An 18824-nucleotide genomic window follows, 5' to 3' on the forward strand; every position below is an offset into this window, starting at 1 on the left:
TATCATCCCTCCCAAGGGTTAACTGCAACCCACCATCTTGGTCTTTGTCCCTAAACAACCTAGACTGTCCATGTCCCTGTAGCATTTTTGGCAGTTGGCCAGTTAAATATTTCTCCCTTTTTCTCAGTGCAAACCACACATGATACCCGCCTCATCCCCTTTCCACCCCATCTCCAATTTGCAGTTTAGATGCTCTCCCCATTTAGCAGCCAGACACAATCCAGAAAGGGTAAAACTGCCATTTATCTCTAGGTCTAGCAGAGAAAAATACTTTTAAAATAAAAGGTTTTTGAAAAGCTCAGTAACCTCCAGTTAATAATAATGCCACTGTGAACTTCAGTGTGTTTGAGATTCTCTATCTGTCAGGCATGGGTAGAAATCTCTTAGACATTAGTAATCCTGCCTTTCTTTACTGACCGTCCCGATGCTTTCAGTGAAGTGTCTCAAAAGCCTGGTCTTTCAGGTTTGAATTGGCCCTAATTTCTTTTTCATAGACCCATCAAAGTGAAAGTTTGGGTTTTATCAGGAAAGCATTATTCTTCTTCAGTCCAGAGCTCCTGAATGAGGTCCAAATTGTCTGTGTCCATTCTGCTTCCCCAATTTATTTGTTTCCTGCCCATTATCTTAGAGAGGCCACTCGCCTCAAAGACCTTGGAGTCTGGCCCCTTTCTGCTTGCCGGGCAGATTTCTTCCTGATGCTTTCCATTCTGCGGCATAACTTGATCAGAGCTTCCAGTATGCCAGCCACCAACATCATCTGACCCGCGCTGGCCCGATACTGTGCTCAGACCACGTTAAATTCATTTCCTCGCATCTACACCACCTCCCTCTTCCTCTCAATCCCCTTCATTTATTCATCCGCCCAGCCACTCTGCCTTTGGCTTCTGCTCTCTATTCTTTGTTTTCAGAGCTGTGCCTTTCCCCTCCTATTCATTCATTCATTCATTCATTCATTTTGAGATGGAGTCTTGCTCCGTTGCCCAGGCTGGAGTGCAGTGGCGTGATCTCAGCTCACTGCAACCTCCGCCTCCTGGGTTCAAGCAATTCTGTGGCCTCAGCCTCCCAAGTAGCTGGGATTACAGGCACATGCCACAATGCCCAGCTAATTTTTTTATATTTTTAGTAGAGACAGAGTTTCACCATGTTGGCCAGGCTGGTCTTGAACTCCTGACCTCAAGTGATCTGCCCACCTCAGCCTCCCAAAGTGCTGGGATTACAGGCATGAGCCACCACACCTGGTGTTCCCCTCCTATTCTTATTCCTTGGTGGTAAACCAAATTTTCTTAATGTAGTGGTAATAATAGCAATACTTTGAATTATTTATCACTTTGCTGATGATAGTGAAATACTCTCACATACATTATCTTTTTTGACCCCCCACAATATACTTGTAAGGTAGATGGTTATATGTACCTCATGCCTCCCACTCCATAGTAGTGAAAATAATAACCACTTTGAAAGGCTGAGGCGGGGAGATTGCTTGAGGCCAGGAGTTTAAGACCAGCCTCGGCAAAATACCAAGACCTCGTCCCTACGAAAAATTTGTTTTTGTTTTTGAGCTAGGGTCTTTCTTGCTTTGCCACCCTGGCTGGAATGCAGTGGCACAATCACGGCTCACTATAGCTTCAACCACCCAGGCTCAACTGATCTTCCCTCTTCAGCTTCCCAAGTAGCTGGGTCCACAAATGCATGACACCATGCCTGACTAATTCTATTATTTCTTATAGACAAGAGGGTCTTGTTATGTTGCTCAGGCTGGCCTCAAACTCCTGGGTTCAAGCAATCCTCCCACCTTTACCTCCCAAACTGCCGGGATTATAGGTATGAGCCACTGTGCCTGGCCTGCAAAAAAATTTTTTTTTAATTTAGCTGAGGCCAGGGACGGTGGCTCATGCCTGTAATCCCAGCACTTTGGGAGGAAAGACGGGTGGATCACCTGAGGTCAGGCCAACACGGTAAAACCCCATCTCTACTAAAAATACAAAAAATTAGCCAGCCGTGTTGGCAGGCGCCTGTAATCCCAACTACTCAGGAGACTGAGGCAGGAAAATCACTTGAACCCGGAGACCTGGGAGGTGAAGGTTGCAGTGAGCCGAGATTGCGCCACTGAACTCCAGCCTGGGCAACAAGAGCGAAACTCCATCTCAAAAAAAAAAAAAAAATGCTGGGCGCTGTGGCTTGCGCCTGTAATCCCAGCACTTTGGGAGGCCAAGGTGGGTGGATCACGAGGTCAGGAGTTGGAGACCAGCCTGGGCAACATGGTGAAACCCTATCTCTACTGGCCGGGCACGGTGGCTCATGCCTGTAATCCTAGCACTTTGGGAGGCCGAGGCGGGCAGATCACCTGAAGTCGGGAGTTCGAGACCAGCCTGACCAACATGGAGAAACCCCGTCTCTGCTAAAAATACGAAATTAACTGGGTGTGGTGGTGCATGACTGTAATCCCAGCTACCCGGGAGGCTGAGGCAGGAGAATCGCTTGAACCCAGGAGGCAGAGGTTGTGGTGAGCCAAGATTGTGCCATTGAACTCCAGCCTGGGCAACAAGAACGAAACTCTGTCTCAAAAAAAAAAAAAAGAAACCCTGTCTCTACTAAAAATACAAAAATTAGCCAGGCTTGGTGGCACATGCCTGTAGTTCCAGCTACTCGGGAGGTTGAGGCAGGAGAATTGCTTGAACCTGGGAGGCAGAGGTTGCAGTGAGCCGAGATCACATCACTGCACTGCAGCCTGGGCAACAGAGTGAGACTCTGTCTTAAAAAAAAAAAAAAATTAGCTGAGCATGGTGATGCACACCTGTAGTTGCAACTGCCTGGGAGGCTGAGGCAGAGGATCACCTGAGCTTCAAAGCTGCATGCGGTGAGCTATGATTGTGCCACTGTAACCCAGCCTGGGTACAGAGAGAGACTCTGTCTCAATAATAACAATAGCCATAATAACAACTGCTTTGAGAGATGGTACAGTATAGTGATTAATAAAGAACAGTACTCTGGAGTCAGGCTACCGGGGTTTGAATCCTGGATCTACCCATTACTAGCTGTGTGAACCTGGGCAAATTGGAAATGATAATTGTGTTGTGGGGATTGAGTTAATGTAGACAAAATGCCTAGAATCAAACCTGGCATATACTAAGTACTATGTAAGGATTAGCTACCATTGCCATTCATTCATTCTTCAAAGATTTACTACATGTTAGGCTCTCTTCCAGGCCTCAGTGATGTAAGAGTTACAGGATGGACATGGTCCTAACCCTCACAGAGGTCACAGTCTTCATTGACAAACCATCACTTCTTTAGCACCCACCATTTGCAAGTCTTTGTGCTTGGATCTTTGTTTTTTGTTGTTGTTGTTTTGAGACAGAGTCTCGCTCTTGTCACCCAGGCTGGAGTGTAGTGACGCCATCTTGGCTCACTGCAACCTCTGCCTCCCAGATTCAAGCAATTATCCTGCCTCAGCCTCCCGTGTAGCTGGGATTACAGGTGCCCGCCACCATGCCCAGGTAATTTTTTTCCTATTTTTAGTAGAGACGGGGTTGTGCCATGTTGGCCAGGCTGGTCTCGAACTCCTGACCTCAGGTGAACCACCCGCCTCAGCCTCCCACAGTGCTGGGATTTCAGGCATGAGCCTCCACACCCGGCCATGTGCTTGGATCTTTAGATACATTAATTCTTACTGTAACCTTCAGGAGGCAGACTTATTCCCATTTTACGGATGAGATCACTGGGGTTCCTAGAAGTGGTTTGTTCAAAATTTCCTAGCTAGTAATTGGAGCTCTAGGGTCTACTTCACCCAGTTTGCCTGCCTCCTGACCATTAGGTTTAATTCTGTGTGTCTGCTTCCCCAACAGCGTGTGAGCTCCTGGGTGTGGGAGCCATTCAGCAGAATACTTAGCCTAGTCTCCTGCACACAATTTGGGAAATTTTGCTGAGTTGTTCTCTACTGACGATTCTTGCCTCTCTGCCCCATAATAGTCTCATCTGTTCCCTCTCACATCTCTCAGCCACAAAATCACATCTTGGGCAAGATGAAGGTGCTTAGAAGATGGACTGTTGCTTTCTGACAGATTCATACCACACCTAATGCTTATTCCAACATGTTTTTAAACAGAACTAGTCGGATTCTGGAGTCTTCTCATGGGCCTCAATCTAGAGAAACTTTTTTTCTTCCAGGACAGTCTCCAGCCAACAACTGCAGTTCACCTCTTTCCCCTGTCTTCACCTGTCTTTTATTTCGGTGTATAACTTCCCTGTTACTCCTCTGTTTTTGTGTTTGTGCCTCTTATTTATTACTCAGCCACAAAGGGAGTCACAATTGGTGGTTGATAGGATTGTGTGGAATGTAGCCTTCTTTCTTTTTTATCTTTATTTGCTTCATCTCTTGGTTCTATAGAAGATGGAATTTCTAAATACAATTGTTACAGGAAAGGGGTCTCTATCCAGACCCCAAGAGAGGGCTCTTGGATCTCGCGCAAGTAAGAATTCAGGGCGAATCCACATTGCAAAGTAAAAGCAAGTTTATTAAGAAAATAAAGTAGTAGGCCGGGCGCAGTGGCTCATGCCTGTAATCCCAGCACTTTGGGAGGCCCAGGCGGGCTGATCACGTGAGGTCAGGAGTTCAAGACCAGCCTGGCCACCATGGCAAAACCCCGTCTCTACTTTAAAAAAAAAAAAAATCCAGGTGTGGCACGCGCCTGTAGTCCCAGCTACTCAGGAGACTGAGGCAGGAGAATCGCTTGAACCCAGGAAGCGGAGGTTGCAGTGAGCCAATATCATGCCACTGCACTCCAGCCTCGGCGATAGAACGAGACTCCTTCTCAAAAAAAAAAAGAAAAGAAAAGAAAAGAAAGTAGTGAAAGAATAGCTACTCCATAGACAGAGTAGGGCATTCCTGAAAGTAAGAGGAGGAACACGCCCACCCTAGGTATAATGCTTATTATATATGATAGAAAAAGATCTTGGGGCTGGGCGCAGTGGCTCACACCTGTAATCCAAGCACTTTGGGAGGCTAAAGCGGGTAGATCACCTGAGGTCAGGAGTTCAAGACCAGCCTGACCAACATGGTGAAACCCCATCCCTACTAAAAATACAAAAATTAGCCAGGCATGGAAGCATTTGTTTGTAATCCCAGCTACTTGGGAGGCTGAGGCAGGAGAATCACTTGAACCTGGGAGGCAGAGGTTTCAGTGAGCCAAGATCACACCACTACACTCCAGCTTGGGTGACAGAGGGAGACTCCATCTCAAAAAAAAACAGAAAACCAAAAAAGATCTTGGGGAGATGTGCTCCACTACAAGGGTTTGTGATAAAGGATTAATTTTCTTAATTGCTGTAGTTTGCAAGAATCAATATTATTATTATTATTATTATTTTCTGAGATGGAATCCCAAGTAACTGGGATTATAGGTACCCACCACCATGCCCAGCTAATTTTTGTACTCTTAGTAGAGATGGGGTTTCACCATGTTGGCCAGACTGGCCTCGAACTCCTGACCTCAGGTGATCCACCCACCTCCACCTCCCAAAGTGTTGTGATTACAGGTATGAGCCACTATAATATTAGGGATGCCTTAGTTAAAGCAAAATTAGAAATGCCTTTGTTCCCAGATACTGGGATATCTGGACACTCCAAGTCTGGGTCTGTTTGGTAAACATTATCAATCTGTTCCCCTAACCATAAACATGTAGAGGTTAGGAATGCCTAACTTTCTGGGAATGCAGCCCAGCAAGTCTCAGCCTCATTTTCCCAGCCCTCACTCAAAATGGAGTCGCTCTGGTTCGGACACCTCTGACACAATGAGTGTATGCGAGCATTTAATGTTTTTGTCCTTTTCTATTTAGCAACACATTTTCCTATTAAGAAGTTACAGATGGAAAAGCCTCTGCTAGATCACCGTTTCCAGAGTCCTTATTTCTGTAAATGTCTTATTTTTGACCATTCGTGTTGTGTCTTGTTGATCTCACACAATAAGAACAGAATAGCCATTTCATTCACTAAGTTCCAGTAGTAAAAAACACCTTGAAATGTAAATAACCCTTAAAATATTAAAATAATTTTAAGTATAAATGAATCTACTCATTACTGTCTTTACTCATGGAGCTCGTGTTAGAGAGGTAGTCTAACTAGAGCCTTTTTTCTTTCTTCCTCTATTTTTATATATTCTGGATTGTGGTAATGTGGCTTTTATAATCAAACAAATAAATTTCGGAAGTAAAGAGAAGAAAGATATTTGCCATTTATTTCTTCTTTTGATCTTAAAGATACAACCAGTCCGCAGATGTTCCAGGTCAAGCTCATTGAAAGAGTCAAACACTGTCTTCCTGCTTTTCCATTGAAAGTGCACCTGTGTGCCCAAGGCAGTCTTTTACTCACACCGTTCCCTTTTCAGTTTGCCAAGCCTCTTCTGGTCCTTTCTGAGCCACGTCTAACCCTAAAGACTGCCCTTGTCCCTGAAGCTTCAGCTTTGTGTGTTTCAGGCCAACTGGCGCCTGGAGAGAGGGAGGGTGGAGAAGAGAGGAGACCGTGTGTGTGTGTGTGTGTGTGTGTGTGTGTGTGTGTGTGTGTGTGTGTGTGAGAGACATGCGCTCTCTAAATTCTTTTGATAAAGAATCTGAATACCACCCCCTTCCAAAGAGTTTTCAGACCAGGAGGTACTTCTTTAAGATATCCTTGGCCTAAGCTTCTCAGATGGCGAAAAGTGTTTGTTTCAACCACTGACTGCAAGCAGCTAAACTAGCTTTCCTCTGGATGAGACGCACCCAGCCTACTCACAGCCATACCCGCTCCACCTTGCCCTGGAGTCCTTGGGCCTGATACAGTCGGGGGATGAACAGCAGGTGTGCTGAACTCATAATGAGAGGTTTCCGCTGTGGGATTGCCTATATCCTGCCCCCCACAGAGGCTCCTGTCACTTTACCTTTGAACTCTCCTTGTATTCAGCCCCTGATCCATGGGATTTGGTGACAATCCCTGGCTGGCAGGAAGCTTTGATCCTTGGGGAGTCCAGAGGAAGTCCTGTGATGTGTGGGATCCCTAGAGTCACAGGGATTGGGAAGAAGCTCTATACCAGTGTGGGTTGCTAAGATAGACCCATTAATTAAGCAGGAGCCTTTGCTTAACACTCAGTTACTAAAAAAAGAGATCCGGTAACTGATAACAGGGAGCTCAGCACCCCTCAAGTGCGGAGTGGGTTTTGCACAGGCAGTATTGTTATTTTAAGGACACAGCAGTGCCCAGGGGGGAACTCCTACCCACACGGAGAAAGAACAGAATACCTGTGAGTATCCCTTTTTAACAAGTAAAAGCTGACTTTACTTTGAATGTTAGGAGGCTCTAGCAAAAAAATCTCAAAGATATTTCTAAGTGAAAGATTCCTCTAGAAGGAGAAAAAAAAATGACCTTGTAACAAACACTGGAGGATGGGGCATGGGAAGCCAGGAAACCAGCCTGGGTGACAGAGTGAGACCCTCTTTAAAAAAAAAAAAAAGTGAAAGCTCTAGAATTTCTATATATAGAGACGCTTTGGGCTATAATCCATTGGAGAGGGTGTTGGGCGATTGTCTTTAGGCTGTACCTGCATAGCAAGCATGCTGGTTTTGCTTAGAAACTGCCTTTTTTGGTGTGGTGGCTTGGGAGCTAGAAGACTTACTAAAGTTCCCCCAAGCCATTTCCTTGGTGCCACCCATTGGCTAGGAATAAATGTCAGAGTGAAGGCACTTTCACATAGTAGGCGCAGGTTCCTCTGCCTCCACCCACCTCCAAAGGTAGAAATGACTTCCTTTACTCGTACAGAATTGCCTGCGTTTCTCTCTTAGAACGGAGATCACTCCATGTGGGGTGTGTGTACTGCCTCCCCACAGGGCTGTAGCTGCCACCTGGGAGGGTTCGTGCCTTATTCATCTTTTCTATCACCAGCACACTGCCTGGGCATGACAGAGGCCCATAGTACTGATTATTGAATGAGTGAGTAATCATGAGGCAATAGCGGTAAAGAGTCATCCTCTGCTGGGAATTAGCTCATTTTCATGCTGCCAGCCTCAGGAAAGATAAGACTTCCTCGCCCAAAGACAGGTTAGAAAGGGCACTCGAAGCCGGGCACAGTGGCTCACGCCTGTAATCCCAGCACCTTGGGAGGCCGAGGCTGGCAGACCACAAGGTCAGGTGTTTGAGACCAGCCTGGCCAACATGGTGAAACCCCGTCTCTACTAAAAATACTAAAATTAGCTAGGCGTGGTGGTGGGTGCCTGTCATCCCAGCAACATGGGAGGCTGAGGCAGGAGAATCGCTTGAACCCAGGAGGCAGAGGTTGCAGTGAGCCGAGATCGCGCCATTGCACTTCAGCCTGGGCACAGAGCAAAACTCCATCTAAAAAAAAAAAGGTGCTCGGGCAAGGCCACAGAGTCAGGCCCCTGACCTAGGAGACCCGACTGTGGCTCAGAAGCTCCCTGAGAAAGCCCATGAGGTAACTGCCCAGCAGGGACCAGGCAGCATCTTGCTGAGGTTTGCTCACAGGACTCAGACGCTTCACGTGGTGACACTGGGCAAGGAGCAGTGAGGGTTGTTTGCAGGCTGACCGTATCATATGTGGGTCCCAGTGCAGATTAAAATGCAGGGCTGCTTGCTGGGGAAAACAAATAACAAAACAAGAAGAAGAAAGTACCATTAGTGGTGTGTATGTGTATAAATATGTATATGTGTATGTATATTACAGAAAACGGGTCCCGATCCAGACCCCAAAAGAGGCTTCTTGGACCTCATGCAAGAAGGAATTCAGGGCAAGTCCGCTGTGCAAAGTAAAGCAAATTTATTAAGAGAGCAAAGTAGTGAAAGAACAGCTACTCCATAGACAGAGTAGGACATTCCCGAAACTAAGAGGAGGAACGCGTCCGCCCTAGATACAATACTCGTATATATGGGGAGAGGTACTCCGCTTCAAGGGCTTGTGATAAAGGATTAAATTTCTTAATTACTGTATTTTGCAAGAATCAATATTATTATCTTTAAAGCAAAATTAAAAATGTCTTTGTTCTCCAGGTATCGGGATATCTGGACACTCCTAAGTCTGAGTCTGTTTAGTAAACATTATTAATTTATTCCCTTAACCATAAACATCTAGAGGTTAGGAATACCTAACTTTCTGGGAATGCAGCCCAGCAAGTCTCAGCCTTATTTTCCCAGCCCTCACTCAAAATGGAGTTGCTCTGGTTCAAATGCGACCACCAGAATCCTGTGCTTATGGGGCACAGTGAACTCCAGATGCAAATGCTCTGGCAAAGAGGAGTGGACACAATCTTACCTCCTCCACTGACATTCATGCTCCCTGTCCCATTGGACTTCATTTACAAAACACAAGTTCACAGGAGGCTGAGGCAGGAGAATCGCTTGAACACAGGAGGCAGAGGTTTCAGTAAGCCAAGATCGCGCCATTGCACTCCAGCCTGGGCGACAGAGCAAGACTGTCTCAAAAAAAAAAAAAAGTTCAAAAATAAGATTATTATGATTTTTTTTTTTGAGAAGGGGGTCTCACTCTGTCTCCCAGGGTAGAGTGCAGTGGCACGATCATAGTTCACTGCGGTCACAAACTCCTGAGCTCTAGGGATCCTCCAGGCCTAGCCTCCACGCCCTAGACTGCAGGCGTGTGCCACCATGCCTGGCTGACTTTTTTTTTTTTAGTAGAGATGAGGTCTTGCTATGTTACCCAGGCCGGAAGAATTTTAGGATGGCAACAGCAGATCATTAGACCAAGCAAACCTGGCTGTCTTGAGCATGGGACCTTGTGTGACTGCAGTTCGCATACCCATGAAGCCGGCCTTGGTTGTCTGGCAGTGTTTCAGTTGACATTCTTAGGAGTTTCTGCTTTTACCAAGTGAGAGACTAGCCAGAAGTAGCACGCATGAATGTCTTTATTCATTCATATTTTTTTTTAGGTATGAGCAATGTACCAGTCACTTTCTGAGGCATTGGGGTTATACCAGAGTGAAAAAGGCAAGGCCGCCAGGCATGGTGGCTCACGCCTGTAATCCCAGCACTTTGGGAGGCCAAGGTGGGTGGATCACTTCAGGTCAGGAGCTTGAGACCATCCTGGCTAACACAGTGAAACCCTGTCTTTACTAAAAATACAAAAATTAGCCAGGCGTGGTGGCACGTGCCTGTGATCCCAGCTACTCGGGAGGCTGAGGCAAGAGAATCGCTTGAACCCAGGAGGCGGAGGTTTGCAGTGAGCTGAGATAGAGCCACCGCACTCAAGCCTGGGCAATGAAGCAACACTCTTTCTCAAAAAAGAAAAAAGAAAAAAAGGCAAAACATGGCCTCAGTGTCAATAGTACTTACCATCTAGAGAGGAAAACGTTTTTTAAAGTACACAATCAATATTTATTTTATGTTTTATTATTATTTTTTTTACACCACCTGCCCACCCCCCAATATTGCCATGATAGGGGCTACGGACAGAACTCCAGGAAGGGCAGGAAGACTGACCTGGGGCGGGGGTGAGGGGAAGAATCCCGGAGGCCAAGAATATAGGAGTCCTAGCAAGAGGAAGCAAAATATTAATAGCCTCCCAGGCTGAGGGACTAGCATATGCAAAGGCCTTGAGAGGAGCTTTGTTCAGGCAAGAAAAGAAAAAAGGCCAGCACAGCTGGAGCACAGGCAGCCAGGGGCAGGTCGGCTGTGGGGAAGAGTCAGCCTGGGGAGCTTGTTCTATGTAGCCCTTTCCCCTGACTTCCTGCCTCCACTCCCCAGTGCCCATGCTGATCAGGAATCTCAAAAGATGGAAAGGCTCTTGCTCTCTTCTTACAGCAAGTCCAAGACGTGTGGTGCTCGACACAGTCTACTTGGTGGAATGTTCAGGGGACCCTGGGCCCAGACCATGTGCTTGTTACCCGCTGGATTAACTGTTTCCCATCATTTCCCTTCACCATCTCCAGTGTCCTGTTCCTAAAATGTGGCCTCTCTTTTCTCTGATGTCTCATCACCCTCTCTCTGCTCCCTGTGACCCTTACCATGTTCTATCCTGTATTGTCTGTCTTTACGTGAATATCTTCTTATTCATCCCCACTAGACCATAAGCCTTTTAAAGGCAAGATCTAGATGTTTCCCTTGTTAAATGGCCTTACAGACTCTTTGCTTAGAGTTTATTAAGTTAAATATGTTTCTATATTTTTTTTATTTTTATTTTTATTTTTATTTTTATTTTTTGAGATGGAGTCTTGCTGTGTAACCCATGCTGGAATGCAGTGGCGCAATCTTGGCTCACTGCAACCTCCGCCTCCTTGGTTCCAGTGATTCTCCTATCAGCCTGGCATTATAGGTATCCACCACCACGCCCGGCTAATTTGTATATTTTTAGTAGAGACAGGGTTTTGCCATGTTGGCCAGGCTGGTCTCGAACTCCTGAGCTCAGGTGATCCGCCTGTCTTGGCTACTGCACTCCAGCCTGGGAGACTTGGTCTCAAAAATAAAAAATAGGCCGGGCGCAGTGGCTCATGCCTGTAATCCCAGCACTTTGGGAGGCCAAGGTGGGCGGATCACCTGAGGTCAGGAGCTCAAGACCAGCCTGACCAACATGGCGAAACCCTGTCTCTATTAAAAAAAAAAAAAAAAAAAATACAAAATTAGCCGGGCGTGGTGGTGCATGCCTGTAATCCCAGCTACTCCCAAGGCTGAGGCAGAAGAATCGCTTGAACCGGGGAGGTGGAGGTTCCAGCGAGCCAAGATCACGCATTGCACTCCAGCCTAGGCAACAAGAGCGAAACTGTCTCAAAAATAAATAAATAAATAAATAAATAAAAATAAAATAAAATAAAGAAACATTGCATAGTATAATGGCTAAGATTGTAGGCCCTATTTCTTTTTTTTTTTTTTTTTTTTTTGAGACGGAGTCTCGCTCTGTTGCCCAGGCTGGAGTGCAGTGGCGCAATCTCGGCTCACTGCAAGCTCCGCCTCCCGGGTTCACGCCATTCTCCGGCCTCAGCCTCCCAAGTAGCTGGGACTACAGGCGCCCGCCACTGCGCCCGGCTAATTTTTTCTATTTTTAGTAGAGACGGGGTTTCACCATGGTCTCGATCTGCTGACCTTGTGATCCGCCAGCCTCGGCCTTCCAAAGTGCTGGGATTACAGGCGTGAGCCACCGCGCCCGGCCGGCCCTATTTCTTTTAAGCAAAATACAAAATCCAGAAACCACAAAGGAAAACATTTGATAAATTTAACTACATCAAAAATGGAAATTTCTTCACTAGAATAAAAAATTTCACAAAGAAAAAATGCCGACTGGGAGAAAAATATTTGCAACTCGTATGACAGATAATGGACTTAAAAAAAAAAAGAGTTTTTACAAATCATTAAGGAGAAGCTGAATTATACATACCAGAAAAAAATACAAATTTATGTTTATATATTTGTTAGAAGTATGAAAATTCATAACAGCAAAATGCTATTTTTTTCTACTGGATTAGCAAAAATAAGGAGTTTACAGTACGTGGCACTGATAAGAATATGGTGAAACAGGAATTTTCATAGTGTTTGAGAAAAATGTAAATTATTGGAAACTCTCTGCCCATATCTATCAAAATTGTAATGCGCATTACCTTTTGAGCCAGAAATTCCATTTCTAGATATTTGTCCTACAGATATACTTATACATGTCTGTAATGACTTAAGTATCAGAATGCGTATTGCACTGGGCACAGTGGCTTATGCCTCTAATCTTGACTACTCAGGAGGCTGAGGTGGGAGAATCACTTGAGGCCAGGAGTTCAAGATCAGCCTACGCAATATAGCAGGACCCCATCTTCAAAAAACTGTTTATGGCCGGGCGCGGTGGCTCAAGCCTGTAATCCCAGCACTTTGGGAAGCCGAGATGGGTGGATCACGAGGTCAGGAGATCGAGACCAGCCTGGCTAACATGGTGAAACCCCGCCTCTACTAAAAAATACAAAAAACTAGCCGGGCGAGGTGGCGGGCGCCTGTAGTCCCAGCTACTCGGGAGGCTGAGGCAGGAGAATGGCGTAAACCCAGGAGGCGGAGCTTGCATTGAGCTGAGATCGTGCCACTGCACTCCAGCCTGGGCGACAGAGCCAGACTCCGTCTCAGGAAAAAAAAAAAAAAAACTTTATTGCAGCAATATTTGCAATAGCAAAAGATAAAAAAGAATTTAAATTACTTTCATTGGAAAGATGAGTAAATAAATTGCATTACATTCATCCTCTGCAACTATAAAAAATAAGTTATTTCCATATGTGCCAATTATACAAATTTTTTTTTTTTTTTGAGATGAAGTCATGCCCTGTTGCCCACATTGAAGTGCAATGGCACGATCTTGGCTCACTACAACCTCCGCCTCCCGGGTTCAAGCAATTCTCCTGCCTCAGCCTCCCGAGTAGCTGGGATTACAGGTGCGCACCTCCATGCTCAGCTAATTTTTGTATTTTTAGTAGAGACGGGGTTTCACCATGTTGGCCAGGCTGGTCTCGAACTCCTGACCTCATGATCCACCTGCCTCGGCCTCCCAAAGTGCTGAAATTACAGGCATGAACCACCGTGCCTGGCTACAAAATATGTTAAGTGGGGGGAAAAATCATGGTATACAACAGAGCATAGAATATAATTTTGTACTTTAAAAAGGCAAGGAAAGGCTGGGCTTGGTGGCTTATGCCTGTAATCCCAACCTCTGAGGTGGGAGGATTGCTTGAGCCCAGAATTTCAAGACCAGCCTGGGCAAAATAGCAAAACACTAAAATGCCAAGCATGGTGACATATGCCTGTAGTCCCAGCTACTTGGGAGGCAGAGATGGAGGATTGCTGGAGCCCAGGAGTTTGAGCCTGCAGTGAGCTATGATTGTACTACTGTACTTTAGCCTGGGCAACAGAGCGAGACCCTGTCTCAAAAATCTTGTGGGGAGGAGACAAGAAACAGAAATATACACATGTGTGCTTGTAAACACTGAGAATATGTCTTTATATGAGTGATGTCCTCTGAGAAGGGAAGCAGCTAGGAGTCTGGAGTAGAAGAGAGCCTTACTTTTTAATATGTGCTCTTTTGTACTGTATTATCTTTTCAATAAAAATAAAAAATAAGGACACAGGCTCTGGATGTTGGAAACCTAGCTCCATCATTTTTTTAGCTGAGTAACTTTAACCCTCTAACCCTCAGTTTCTGCAAATATAAGATAGGGCTAATAACTTTCGTCTATAGGACTGGCAGAAAAATTAGATCATATATAGAAAGTACCTAAAATAGTCTCTGACCCAAAAAGTAGTAGTATTTGAGGCAAAACGCCCTGGACCAGAAGTAACTTTACAAGTAGCTGCAGATAAGTCTCATGACCCCCTGTGGCCCAATTGCCTCCTGTCCCTAGTTGGACCAATTGGTCCCTAAATCTCCTTACTGTTTTGTTTTGGGTTTTGGTTTTTTGAGGTGAAGTCTCACTTTGTTGCCCAGGCATGATCTCGGCTCACTGTAACCTCTGCCTCCCCAGTAGCTGGGATTACAGGTGCACGCCACCACACCTGCTAATTTTCAGTAGAGACGGGGTTCCACCTTGTTGGCCAGGCTGTCTCAAACTCCTGACCTCAAATGATCCACCCACCTTGGCCTCCCAAGTGCTGGGATTATAGGCCTGAGCCACCGCACCCAGCCTCAGTCCCCTTATTTTTGTTTCCCTGTTCCTTACAAACCTGTTTCTTGCTAGAAGTTCTAGCTCCCAAGTCGGGAGGATTTTTTGGGGAAGTAGGAGCTCCTGTGAATAGGTACTTTTGACACCCTCCTAATTCCATATCAGACCATAAAATCAGAGCATTGCTCATGAAAAATGGAAACTGTAGTAGCAGACTTTTTTTTTTTTTTTTTTTTTTTTTTTTTTTTTTTTTTTGAGACGGAGTCTCGCTGTGTCACCCAGGCTGGAGTGCAGTGGCGCGATCTCGGCTCACTGCAAGCTCCGCCTCCCGGGTTTACGCCATTCTCCTGCCTCAGCCTCCGAGTAGCTGGGACTACAGGCGCCTGCCACCACGCCCGGCTAGTTTTTTGTATTTTTAGTAGAGACGGGGTTTCACCATGTTAGCCAGGCTGGTCTCGATCTCCTGACTTCGTGATCCACCCGCCTCGGCCTCCCAAAGTACTGGGATTACAGGCTTGAGCCACCGCGCCCGGCCTTTTTTTTTTTTTTTTTTTGAGACAGAGTCTCACTCACTCTGTTGCCCAGGCTGGAGTGCAGTGGCTTGATCTCAGCTCACTGCAACCTCCGCCTCCTGGGTTCAAGTGATTCTCCTGCCTCATCCTCCCGAGTAGCTGGGATTACAGGCACCTGCCACCATGCCCAGCTAATTTTTTGTATTTTTAGCAGCAACAGGGTTTCACTGTGTTTGCCAGGCTGGTCTTAAACTCCTGACCTTATGATCCACCCGCCTCGGCCTCCCAAAGTGCTGGGACTACAAATGGCAAATTTTTGTATTTTGGGTAGAGACGGGGTTTCACCATGGTGGCCAGGCTGGTCACTAACTCCTGATCTCAAGTAATCTGCCCATTTTGGCCTGTCAAAGTGCTGGGATTATAGGCGTGAGCCACTGCATCAGCCTGGTGACAGATTTTTAAAGTAGGGGCAAGGAAAGGCGTGACTGCTTAATAAATAGCCTCCTAGGCCAGGCACGGTGGCTCGTGACTGTAATACCAATACTTTGGGAGGCCAAGGCGGGTAGATCATGAGGTCAAGAGTTTGAGACCATCCTGGCCAACATGGTGAAACTCCGTCTCTACTAAAAATACAAAATTTAGCTGGGTGTGGTGGCATGCACCTGCAGTCCCAGCTACTCAGGAGGCTGAGGCAGGAGAATTGCTTGAACCCGGGAGGTGGAGGTTGCAGTGAGCTGAGATCACGCCACCGAACTCCAGCCTGGCAACAGAGTGAGACTCTGTCTCCAAAAAAAAAAAAAAAAAAAGCCTCCTGGGTTTCATAAGATAGTTGCCTGTTCTGTGGGTGGCGGCAGAGGGCTTTACGGGGAGCTAGGGAGGAAACAAATGCTGGTAATCATTTGCTCTGGGAGGAATCATATCCGGGCAGTCTTGCTTGTCTGTGGTCCTGAGGTCTCTGCCGTGCTTTGGGACTGAATAAAGGAGTCTGGGAACTATGATTGGGCCTGAGAGTAAAGGGGAGTAGAAGCCCCAAGGCCTTGTAACTAGGGGGGCCTGGGAGTAAAGGGGAGTAGAAGTCCCAAGGCCATGTAACTAGGCATGGGGTGAGTGATAAACACAATGGGAAACCTATCTCAGTACAAGGGCCAGTGCCACCCCTGCCTCCTTCTCCAACCCAAGATGGCCATGCATTATCTTCTTTTTTTTTTTTTCTTTTTTCCCGCCCAGGCTGGAGTGTAGTGGCACAATCGTGGCTCATTACAGCCTTGACCTCCCAGGCTCAGATGATCCTCCCAACCCCAGCCTCCTGAATAGCTGGGACTACAGGCATGCGCCACCAAACCTGGCTAATTTTTGTATATTTTGTAGAGATGGGGTTTTGCCACATTGCCCAGGCTGGTTTCAAACTCCTGGACTCAAGTGATCCGCCTGCCTTGGCCTCCCAAAGTGCGGATTACAGGCATGAGCCACTGCACCCAGCCACATTATCTTCAGGAAGTCTGTGGATGTCCTCACAGATCTCCTCAGGCAGGAGGAGAGGGCAGTTCAGTCGTACTGAGAAATGCTGGCACAGTAGACAGGTGGTCATGGCTCTCTCTCTCGTGCAGGTGCTGAGCGCCGTCCTCAAGGATCTCTACCACCTGCTGAAGCACGTGGTGCATCTGGAGCCCGATGACGTGGCCAAGCTCCATGCCCAGTTGGCCCTAGAAGAGCTGGATGACATCATGAAAAACTTCCTGTTCCCTGCACAGAAGCTGGAGAAGAAGATTGTGGTCCTGCCATAGACCTGGCTCCAAGGACATGGAGGAGGCAGGCAGGGCCAGGCACCCAGAGCCACACCCAGGTCTTCTGGCAGGTGTCCCTGCTGCCTCTTGAGTGCTGGCAGCATGGCTGACCCTGGGGGTGGCTTTATGGTGCTGGTCACTTGGGTCTTCAGGGTCCCTTCCTAAGGCATCTGTTTAGCACTCCCGCATTCAGCCTGAAGGGTGTGCAGTTAAGAGAAAACAATTAGCCGGGCGCGGTGGCTCACGCCTGTAATCCCAGCACTTTGGGAGGCTGAGGCAGGCGGATCATGATGCCAGGAGATCAAGACCATCCTGGCTAACACAATGAAACCCCGTCTCTACCAAAAATACAAAAAAGTTAGCCGGGCGTGGTGGTGGACGCCTGTAGTCCCAGCTACTCGGGAGGCTGAGGCAGGAGAATGGTGTGAACCTGGGAGGCGGAGGTTGCAGTGAGCTGAGATTGCGCCACTGCACTCCAGCCTGGGTGACAGAGCGAGACTCCGTCTCGGGAAAAAAAAAAAAAAAAAAGGAAAACAATTACAAATCTCATTAATCTGCACATTTTTCACTGTCCTCTAGCTTTGAGAGAAGGATGTCTAGCTGGTGGAAGTATATTTTAACATGACTGATGGCATTTGACTAATTGTCCACTCTCTTGGAACTTGGGGAGAAGAGACTGGCCACCCATATGTCACCTAGCTCTATATTCTTCCACGCTGAGATTCTTCTTCCTCAGGAAAATGAGGAGCAGAGCTGGCCACCCTTGGCAGCTCAAGAAGCATTTCAGAGTAGGAGATGCAGTTGGAGGTGGGGAGGGGAAGGGAATAGTTATCAAATAATGCAAAAGGAAATAAAATGATCTTGGATGGAAAGAACAACAGGGCTAAATATGGTCCTCTGGTGTTGAGATGGAAAACTATGGAGTTGAAGAGGCTCTGATGCCCGGAAAGGACAATCAAGCTGGTTGACTTTTCCAGAGAAAAAGGGTGAGCCCTGTGTTTGTCCTCCCAGGCCATTTTTCTTCACTCCCTCTGCTGCTGTTTGCAGAGTTGCCCTTATTATCAGGAGAAAAGAACCACAAGCATCCAGAGAGTTTACATCCTGCCTTCTGTCCTCTGCTCCTTCAGAAAGATGAATGCCTAGACAATGGGTTCACACTGAATGCAGGCTGGAAAGAATGCATGCTGGTAGCCTGATGCCAGGGCTGTTGAAACAATTTCAGATATAGCACTGTGGTCTCCGCTTTATTTCTTTATGTATTTTGGCCACTGCATTTTGATGGCAGCTAAAAGAGATAACAGAAAGGAGATACTGGCTGGCTGCTTCAGATTATACCTCCCCGTTGTCAACACCTTGATGAGGCGAACCCAGAGCTGCTTGATCAGTCCTCGGCTTTGCGGGGCTAGGTACAGAATTTTATCACAGGATTTTATCCCGCTCTCTGGGGTGACCAGACCCACAGGAACCAAAACGCCGTTTCCAAAAGCTCAAGTGACTGAAGGATCTATACACAAACATGGCCATTTGCTAGTTAACAACAGGATATTTCTCTCTGGCCAGATCACAGACACGGTTCTGAGTTCAGAACTTCCTTGATGGCGTCCCTTTAAAGAGGCCATCTTATGAACAGAATCACAAGTGAGCTTAGTGAGCAGAGAATTAGAACAAACCTAGCTAGGCGTGTTTAAGGAATATTTCCATTCAGCTATTGTAGCTGGATTAATTTCTATTCTCCAAATCGAGGATGTCTAGAAAATGGGCATTGTGGCTTTCAAATATAAGAAGAATCTCCTTTGGACCAGCTGGATATACAATAAAAATGCTTGTTTCTTGGCCTTCCTTTAACTGGACTCCACAACCCACTTCACATCAGCAGATCGAATGTGTTACACAATCCATTTCTCTTACAACTTCGTTTGCA

The 18824-nt window shown here is 46.6% G+C and overlaps 1 protein-coding gene across 3 annotated transcripts in view; it reads left to right on the top strand.

Moving 5' to 3' along the window:
- TANGO6 (transport and golgi organization 6 homolog) overlaps positions 1-18748 on the top strand; it is a 260400-nt gene extending 241652 nt beyond the window's left edge. For 2 of the 3 annotated variants that reach the window (XM_050773314.1, XM_050773315.1), the window contains exon 18: positions 16727-18748. In XM_050773314.1, coding sequence (XP_050629271.1) covers positions 16727-16903 — 177 coding nt within the window. In that variant the 3' untranslated portion in view covers positions 16904-18748. The remainder of the gene's footprint in view (positions 1-16726) is intronic. The other variant, XR_007721939.1, reaches the window with a different exon arrangement.
- The last annotated feature ends 76 nt before the right edge of the window (positions 18749-18824 follow it).

The sequence above is a fragment of the Macaca thibetana genome, chromosome 20 (genome assembly GCF_024542745.1).
Source record: "Macaca thibetana thibetana isolate TM-01 chromosome 20, ASM2454274v1, whole genome shotgun sequence".
NCBI classification, from domain to species: Eukaryota; Metazoa; Chordata; class Mammalia; order Primates; family Cercopithecidae; genus Macaca; species Macaca thibetana.